Here is a 9,299-nt window from a genome sequence, read left to right as displayed (position 1 = left end):
TCCTCAAATGAAGCTTTGAAGTTCCAAAAGTTTAATTTCGCTCAAAATCGTTTGATTTTGACTCTGTGTGAAACCATGGCAGTAGTTAGTTAGAAACATTTCAAAATCTGCTGTTGTAACTCATATATTGGAGTTCAAATAAGCTGTTGTATGTCATTCATCTGTTCCTTCGAACCGCTCTGATTATCCCCACCAGTGGTGGGATACTCAAAAATATATATGTATATGAATCTGTTAGATAGATAATATATATATATATAATGTGTAAAATTTTAACAAGTAAAAAGGCTTCTGACCGACTAGAAGATACCCTGATCCTAGTGCCATCGGTTTTTTTAATAATTTCAATACTTTTTATCGAGTATTAAAAAAATAAACAAGTAAGAACCGTCATTAAAACAACAAGCTTTGAACTTACGTTGTCTACGCAACGCGTACAGACTACCAATATAATTAAAAATAAAAACGACAAAAAAACACAGGTTCGCCACCTGGCTCGACCCTAGGACCTGGCATCTATAAGCGCCGCTTCTGCCAATTCAATTCATTCGTAATTTCGAAAAGAACGCACGCATTTGAGTGTATGTATAGAAAAAAAAGCTTAATAACTCCGGTTTTACTTAATGGATTTTCCTGCCAAATCAAGATTAAGAATATTTTTCCCATTTTCAATTTGATCAGGGTATAAAAAGACAATTTGGAGTCCTCGAAAAGTCTACGTTGAGAAATGGCATTCAAAGAGGTACAGCGGCAGCAACAAAAAATCGCGCAGAACGACCAATATCGAATCGAAATATATAGTGTTTTGTACAAATTTTGCTATATTTTTCATACTATTGGTACTAGAAACTTAAAATAGTGAGTAAAACCCGCATATAAAAAGATTGTAAATTTACTCCTATAGAAAATGATAGGATATTAAAAGACTCTTCCGTAGCACAAATACCAGAATACCTAAGGTATACAACAAAACGTATGCAGAGATCAGCACGTCAGCACGAAACTCTTGACATTATTAAGCCCATGGCAGAAGTGAAACATACGCCTCATGGGGAAAAGCGGGACATACCGCATACAATAATTTCAAACGATATAAGGGTAGTAAACACATTACCATGCTTTGGATAAATAGGTGAATAAACTCAACATCTCAACTTTGAGTTGACAACACAGCTATATTTGACAGCACATATATTATCTGATAGTTACTGTTTAACCTTGGTTTATTTAAGGATATGCTGACACCTAAGCAACGTTTCAAATTGTTAAAATTTGTTATGCAAATAATGGTTCTGTTTATCAAACTTATCGTGCATCTCGTCTATTATATCATAAGGTATATATATATTTATTGCTTTATTTTTTTAAATTGGCATAACTTAATTAAACACGCGGTGTAAATATATGTCGTATCGGTAAGATATTGATGTGATGTTATGAAATTACCAATAGAGTCTGCGAACTTTTATGTTATGATTGCTATATTAATGAAGAGAAGCTTACATCTTATATTATCCAAATGAGCTTACGTTTTAGCGGATTTCTATTCTGTATCGCTTAACTCTCTCTACAACAGCTGTCGCTAAATATACGCTTGAGTGTTGTGGAGTAAAAGCGAGTGGGCTATTTTAACTTTTAAAATTGGTACCTAACCATCCTAACAAATCATCCCAAATAAGCCATTTTATTTACCTCATCCAAGCCAACCTAAACCTTACACACACTAGACTACAATTGATTTAAACATTTGCACAAAACCAGAGTCAGGGTATAAAATGAATAATTAATAATATGATGTTGTCGTATGTTTTTGGTTTACCTATTGCCCCATTCATACCAGTAAATGACAACTAACCTTCACACTACACATTTATAAAAACCAGATTAAAAAAAGCTTCAAGACAATAAAAGTTCACCGTAATTCTAAATTAAATTTTAAAAAAAGTCATTTATGAAATTATTAAAGTCGAAATGGATCCAGGCTGTGTAGGGTTTTCCACTATGAATGTCTTCGTATTAATGAATAATATTTTGCGTCCCTTAATAAAAAATATTGTGTGGTAAAAAACGATGCATCTACAACCGCTCGCGAAGAACACTTGCATTCACTACAATTTGACTTTGTAAAACTTGCAGTCGCCAATCTTAAATTAAAACTTGACAAAAGTATATAATTTCAACAAAAAAGGTTCTTTTTAAACCTAATACAAAATTTATTCGCAGAACCACTAAATAAATTAAAGGTTTCCTTAGAATAGCCGGTCAGTATATATATATACATCCCAAACTTTACAGACATTCAAACCAATGATGATAGAAAGATAGATTTCACGAATTTAGAATATATTAAAACTTTTCCAAATTTTAAATATTTTTTATTTAAATAAAATCAAAATAAATTTATTGAAAAATAATATAATGATAACAGAATGTGGTAATATTCCAGACTAGACTATATAATTAGTCACTTTGATATTTTAAGTTATATTTTAAAATTACACATGCAACTGTTTTAATGAATTCATCAACACGAAAAGGTCTAATAATTCATCACAGGTATTATGATTTATTCTATTATTCACTTAACACTACTTAACAAGTCATAGACATTTCCATACATATCTATAATACAAATTTAGTTTTATAATGTTTATAAACATGCAGAAGACGGCGGGATTGAAAACAACAGTTCCTTGAAAATAATCTTATAAGATAGGAGCTTATATGAGTGGCCCAAAATTTGGGATCACATATAGTTGTGGAAAGTTAAACAGGCACATTGATTTTAAATTAAACAATCTTACAAGAATTCGTTAAATTATGGTTCGAAATAAAGCCACTGGCTTAAAATGTACAAGCAATATAATATAGCTCCTAACTATTGAATAAATTGAAGTCTCATATGAAAGCCTAAATGAGAAAACTTGCTTATGAGGAGTTACAACTAAGAAAGTAGCGACAGTAGGATTGCTGTTCATTCTTTGCCCAATATATCTGGAGTACCTATAGAAAATATGATGCTAGTGGTCAATGTGGTACCTCAGGAGCTTAATTTTTGAAAAACTTATGTTCTAGATTTTTTAAATTAAATTTCCAGGGTATAATTATATATATATATATATATATATATATGTTTGAAATAGATTTTTTAATCAATTGTGAGGAAAGGGATAATGTATTCTAAATATGAAGTCTACAATTTATTTTTATTTTATTTATTTAGTTTTGGAAATATCTAAGTAAATCTCCAACATAAAATTGGTGCAACTGATGAAAATATGTCATTATAATATGGGCTAATATACTCTTTTCTTCGTGAATGAGTATTATGAGCCTTACTTTTAGCAACTGAAAATAACTACGATTTATATAATACTAAATCAGTCACATAGTATAACCGACATAATTGCATTTATTATACTCTGAACCCTTTTAAAATGGGAATCGATAATTTGCATTGGTTTTTTTAATTTTATCTTGAGTACCGTAAATGTATATTCCCCTAATTACTACAGAAAATTTTTATATTTTGGATTTTAATTACCTGCTTCTTTCCCCCAAGTCGATGAGTTGAGTCGATTTATCCTTGCCCGTCTGTCTGTCCGTCTGTAGCAACAGTAAGCTCTCGTTGACGCATTAGGAAATCCATGGATCTTTCAGCATTTTACCTTAAGTGTAGCGACGCAATTAAATTCTGCAAATCAGATTGCGGCTAAGTAACCACATTTCCTATAACAGGACCTTTGCACGACATACGATCAGGCTTAATAAACTAATAATAAAAAAATAATAATAATATATTTGGCTTTTCTTCCGTCCTTTATATCACTTGTTAAAGTCAAGGATCGAGCAATAATATCCTTTAATCGGCGCCCACCAAATGCAATTCAATTAAGTCCTGTACATTGCAGTTGGAGAATTGGCAGCTCCCTTTAATCGGCTTTCTCCTAGTACATCACAAAAGATATTAACAATAAGCAGCAGATCTATACGTTGTAGCTTGTGGGACTGAGCATCTGCGAAGAGTACGCCTTCAGGTACATTGATCACTTTTTCTCTGGCTTATACAAAAATATCATATATCGTCCGTTCGTTATGTTATCAAGGTTTGAATACTGTGACGAACAGATGACTATCCGTCAAAACAATTGAATTCCCTTTCTATGTTCTCTTAGCTTTAACTGCTTGGCTATTGCTTTCAGCTATAAAGTTTACCTTAGTATGTATAAAGCCTACTAACTAATTGGTAGAATCGTTTATCTTAATGATAGCAGTTACCAAAAGAACTTGATCTAAGGCGAGACTAGCATGATTGATAGACTAGAATAATTGCGACCAAGAGGGACGAGTAACTGCCGATACAACTGCTGAGGCAGCTGAAGTAGTCTGAGAGCTGTATCTGTACAGAATGGAGTAGTGGGGCTAACAGAAAATACCGACAGTGGGCTGATTAACAAGTACTACGCCGAACACGAATCAATGAAATGCTCCTTGGATTTACAAAAAAAAAAAAAATCAAATTTACAAACCTGATGACTTGTCAGAGCTACATCAGCTAATTAGCTTTGACCGATCTGGATTGTTGTCAACCAAAATATCAAAAAGCACACTGAACGTGTTATATTCTATAAGAGATATTATTTTCAAGATTAAGATAGGTGACTTGTATCGCAGTCACCTGTCAGTCTCAGCTTTGCCGGAAAAAGTGACTGAAGCATGATCCGTCTCCTTAATATTATACAATCGATACATATTCACACATAACAGCCATAGACCACATACATACCGAGAAAATCGATATATATTCACACTAAACAATCACTTAACTAACAGGGATACGACATTGAGCATGTTCTTCTTCCTGTTTTAACCATTTGCAAAACTATTAATGTCATTCACACCGGGTGCCTTACCAGTATAAGTATCCTCTCATAATGAAAGGTGTGTTTCGCAAAGTAGTATTACGTCGATGTGCTCGTTAATAAGCTATTGATTATTTTGAGTATTGTGAGTATATATATATATATATATATATATATATATATATATACTTTAAATTCGGCATGGGTGTGTGTTCTGATCTTAGTCCTGATCTTAAAGTGCTTACTTTTTGCTGGAGTTATCTTCGCTTCATGGTAGCATGAAGCCCGCCACAAATCATAATATTCTTTATAGTCTTAGCCACGTCTCCTGTAGGAGACGTAGACCTCCTCCACCGATGCAAATATATATGTCTCTAATTTATTATACGAGTTCTGTTATATGAATATGAATGAATATGAATATGGGAACCAATCCATATTGATGAGTGAAACGCCCATATAAAATAAGTAAAAATATTGAAGTCGGGCGTAGCGCAACCAGCTCCAAAATTGTGTAAGGAGTTTTTTTTCGATTTGCACGTTCTCAAGAAAATTATATATATCAATTAGATCAATAGATCAATAGAGTTCAACAGTAATTAGTTGTTAAATGTTACGTTTCTTACTGTAAACCTGTAGAATATATATAGGTATGCCTCTTTACTATAATAATAAATATATGTCGGAACGTACTGTATCAGAACGTGACAGTGCGTGCTGAGAATGTGTGTGAGACAGTTACACTGAGAGTGTGTTGGTACGTCCTTGGGTATTTCACAATATTTATGATTTCAGTAAGACGCTGATATTGCATCAACCTTTCTAAGGACTTGTTTGACTGCAACATTTTTACTTGTTTTATATATATAACAGGATTTGTACAAAATAATATAGTCGACTTGGCACGCATCTAGTCTTAGATTTATACTTTTTTGTCGATCTGAACAGTAACTCGCGTGTCGAATTTTAGGGATATAGCTCATTTTGTAATTTACAAGATCGCTGAATTCATTCAGGCGGACAAAGACTCAGACCTCCTTGTCCTAATCGATAAGATACGTTATAAACTGTGCTACGCCTTATTCTGCCTCTTACTATATATACTATCAAGAAATAAATATTCCCCAGGGTGTAAATTAATATAGATGGTAAATATTGATCATAAGTCTAAGTTTGATAATGTTTGCGTAATTTATAATATCAACCAAACACCGTTCATACATTTTAATAATATAGACAAAGAAATTATACATTCAATATATACATTTTTTAGATTTATTGTTTAATCGTACGGCTTTGCCCACTTGTAAATCAGTGTACTTTTTTCTAAAATAACAATAATTTTATGTATAAAAATATACTAAAAACAATACTAATTACTAATTTTCCCAAATGCTACTACAACAGTCTACTACATGTTGTGGCGAAGAAGATTTATGTTGCATGAAAAACCCTTGTATTTGAGCTGGACTAACTGATCGCGATGACTCGATGACTTTTTGAGCGAACTCCGCAGATTTTAAAATTTCATTGTCACCAAAAAATTTTTTGAACATTTCTTCAAGCTGATATTGAGTGCAATATCCTATGTATTCTTTTAAATCAATTCGACCAGGGCGAATTAATGCGGGATCTAACCGATCTATATAATTCGTCGTCATAAAAACAATCCGTGCTTCAGTAGATGCTACACCATCTAAGCAGTTTAGCAATCCGCTAAACGTTATTCTATTTAAGCCATCATACGCAGATTTTTGGTGCAATGTAGATTCTCGTGAAACAAATGCAGCATCAATGTCTTCAAGTAAAATTATTGTTTGCTCTGGTGCAACATTTAGAAGATGATTTAATCTGTCATCAGTAAGTCCCCTTTCCGATAAATTAAGCAAGCATATTCCATATTCCAACTTTCCCGCTAAGGCAGTAATAAAACTTGATTTACCACAGCCTGGAGGCCCATACAACAAATATCCTCTACGGTAGGGAATTCCCCGATGTGTGTACCATAATGAATTTTGAATAAAATCATTACAATCGGAAATTATTTTTTCAGATATCCCAAGGTCCAACACCACAGAAGATGTAGGCCTACGTCTTCTAGGATGACCAAATGGTCTCCACTCAGAACCCATTGCTGTATACATCAGTGTTTTTCCCTCTGTGGCCTGTAAAGCTAGTTCACGGGCTTCTTCTAGGATATCAAAATATATTTTTTTATTGTTACCAAAAGCTGTCAATGTTACAGACTCCCAGGGCACGCCCATATGTAAATCTAACGTTTGTTGCTCTCTTGTCCTCTCAACTTGAATCCAATTATTCTTGTATTGAAATAAGTGCTTCCCAATGCTAGGTATGAAGTCGTAACTTGTTTTTACCTGACCATTATCGTTTTGTAAAAAAGATGTTTCTACACTTAAGTGCTGTGTTTTTTTAGCTCCTCTGACAGCTATCCATTTTAGAAGCCATTGATATGATTTGTCTCTGCATGGTACTTCTAATGTAATCATTAAGTGACGGCGAAATAAAATTGTTGCTCCTTGTAGACCTTTTCTAAGCAGTGCTGCGCTTGCGCCAACTCCAAATAAACCAAATCCAGCACCAAAATATGGATTTGTGGAAAGACTCGATATTAATTCCGTCCAGGTCATCTTATCTTAAACAAAAATATGTAAATATATATATTTATAACGCGTCACTCTTAATAATTAATTAGTTGGCTAGCTAAACTATTTAAAGTCGAGACGAATCGAATATATATATCATTTACATGCCATAGGAATGAACCGGCCTTTCTTCAAAAATATGTTATTTACCATACTCAGAGATTATGGACTATCTTACTATACATTAATAGATAGTATTTCTATCGGGTCCATGTCCTCCTTTTGACAATTTCAATATTTTGTTTATAATATACATAGGTTAATAACTACTTTCCTATTGGTATAAGAATTGATTCAAATGTTAATTGCATACTCATATTATTCATAAAGTAAAATGTATGTACACATATTCATTTAGAGGTGGAACAATAAATAATTGAACGCTTTCGGGTTTTATTCATATTTAATTACCTTGTTAGAGCGAAATATTTTATTCTATTATCCTATAATTGTTAATTATCCTGATTATGTAAGCATGTTCATAAAGCTTTCACTTTTTATGCTCGATTAAGTAACAACAATCCCACATGAGAAATTCATGATAGCAATTATGGTACAACAAGTATCGGCAAGTGGCCGATTATTTTTCCATAGTACTATTTTTTGTCGTTTTCAAAAAAAACTTACGGATGACACGAGCCTCAAGGTTAGTAATCATCGATTACGGAAAGTCGTGCATCCTCGGCCACATACGAACTATCGCCAATTATGTGCTTATATACAATTTGTCAAACAACTCTTTAAACTGTGAAAAAATAATACAATTTTTGATTTCAGATGCACAATTGATCACCTTTATTTCAAAATTAATTAAAAGTTTTAAAAATGATAAACACTTTAAAAATATTTATTTTTATTATTATTAATATTTATTTATTATTAATATTTTTTGAGTTAATTTATAAAAAAAATAAGTAAACTAATAATAATTAACAATATATTTTTTTTCTAATGTTGCTGTTTTTAAATTTTTAACAATTATATTAAGTAACCGGATGGCTTGGGATCCAATGACATTAATTCATACATATATTTACCAATTTTACATATTTATCTATTTCTGTGGGGCAAGTCTTGGACATGAAATCTTTTAAGTCACCTATGGTTGCTTGAGTCATCCAGTAGTCTTAGTGCTAGAGCATTATCCTGGTTATGTAGCTTATTCATGTATATTTTTGCATATAGTGTTTTAACGATAGGAATTTCTGCGATTCACTAACAGGTATAGCATGACCGTTTAATGTGACTGCAGGATCACTTCCAGGTCTGAGAGAAAATGTAACTCGCACTGACTTTTGCGTGTTCACTATTACAAAACACTTTGATTGTTCTAAACTTAAAATAGAAAACAAATTATGCTAATTTTAATCGACCATTTTTATTAAGAATTTAAGATGGAGCTTTTGCCACACTTCTCGGATAACAGCTTTTAGCTTTGTTGGGTTTTTTGGATCCCGTTTCCTCTGTCTTTTCTTTAGCTAGACCCAAATGTTCAATGGGGTTCAGATCGGAATTGTATGGTGGTGTATCAAGAACCTTTTCACAATTGTAGGGGACCCATTAATTCCCTTAAGTCTTGAATCATTGTCTTGATAGAATTTTAAATTTGTCTTATTGTTATTAAACAACCCACAATTTTTCGCACTTTTCTTTAATGCATCTTTAAAATGAGGCAATCATGGTGTTTAAACATCAAATTATGATTCTGCTTTCAAAGATAGTTAATAACATCATATTTTGCGACGAAATAATAGTACCACTGGCCTACTTTTAT

The 9,299-nt window shown here is 32.5% G+C and overlaps 1 protein-coding gene and 1 long non-coding RNA gene across 5 annotated transcripts; one reads left to right on the top strand and one right to left on the bottom strand.

Annotated features, from left to right (window-relative positions):
* The first annotated feature begins 275 nt into the window (after window positions 1-275).
* On the top strand, window positions 276-1,183 carry LOC111596640. Of its 2 annotated transcripts, XR_002751260.2 has the most exons (4): window positions 348-380; window positions 483-581; window positions 682-858; window positions 938-1,183. It is a non-coding gene; the product is annotated as an uncharacterized LOC111596640 (long non-coding RNA). The 2 variants fall into 2 exon arrangements; XR_002751259.2 differs by having other exon boundaries at window positions 276-581.
* A 4,965-nt stretch (window positions 1,184-6,148) lies between these two features.
* On the bottom strand, window positions 6,149-8,115 carry LOC111596641 (mitochondrial chaperone BCS1). Of its 3 annotated transcripts, none has more exons than XM_023310935.2 (2): window positions 7,937-8,115; window positions 6,149-7,510 (listed from the first exon to the last, which is right to left on the bottom strand). In XM_023310935.2, the coding sequence occupies exon 2, from the start codon at window positions 7,508-7,510 to the stop codon at window positions 6,242-6,244; it is 1,269 nt and encodes a 422-aa protein (XP_023166703.1). In that variant the 5' UTR covers window positions 7,937-8,115; the 3' UTR covers window positions 6,149-6,241. The 3 variants fall into 3 exon arrangements, with proteins under 3 accessions (XP_023166703.1, XP_023166701.1, XP_023166702.1); XM_023310933.2 differs by having other exon boundaries at window positions 6,149-7,515; window positions 7,937-8,114; XM_023310934.2 differs by lacking the exon at window positions 7,937-8,115 and adding an exon at window positions 7,676-7,761 and having other exon boundaries at window positions 6,149-7,515.
* Between the last annotated feature and the right edge of the window lie 1,184 nt (window positions 8,116-9,299).

The sequence above is a fragment of the Drosophila hydei genome, unplaced genomic scaffold (genome assembly GCF_003285905.1).
Source record: "Drosophila hydei strain 15085-1641.00,03,60 unplaced genomic scaffold, DhydRS2 tig00000384-arrow-arrow-pilon, whole genome shotgun sequence".
Lineage (NCBI taxonomy): Eukaryota > Metazoa > Arthropoda > Insecta > Diptera > Drosophilidae > Drosophila > Drosophila hydei.
This window is presented reverse-complemented; position numbering and strand designations above follow the sequence as displayed.

What these genes read in the sequence shown, in the direction of transcription:
- LOC111596641 (XM_023310935.2), bottom strand. Translation starts at nt 7,510, where the DNA reads ATGACCTGGACGGAATTAATATCGAGTCTTTCCACAAATCCATATTTT.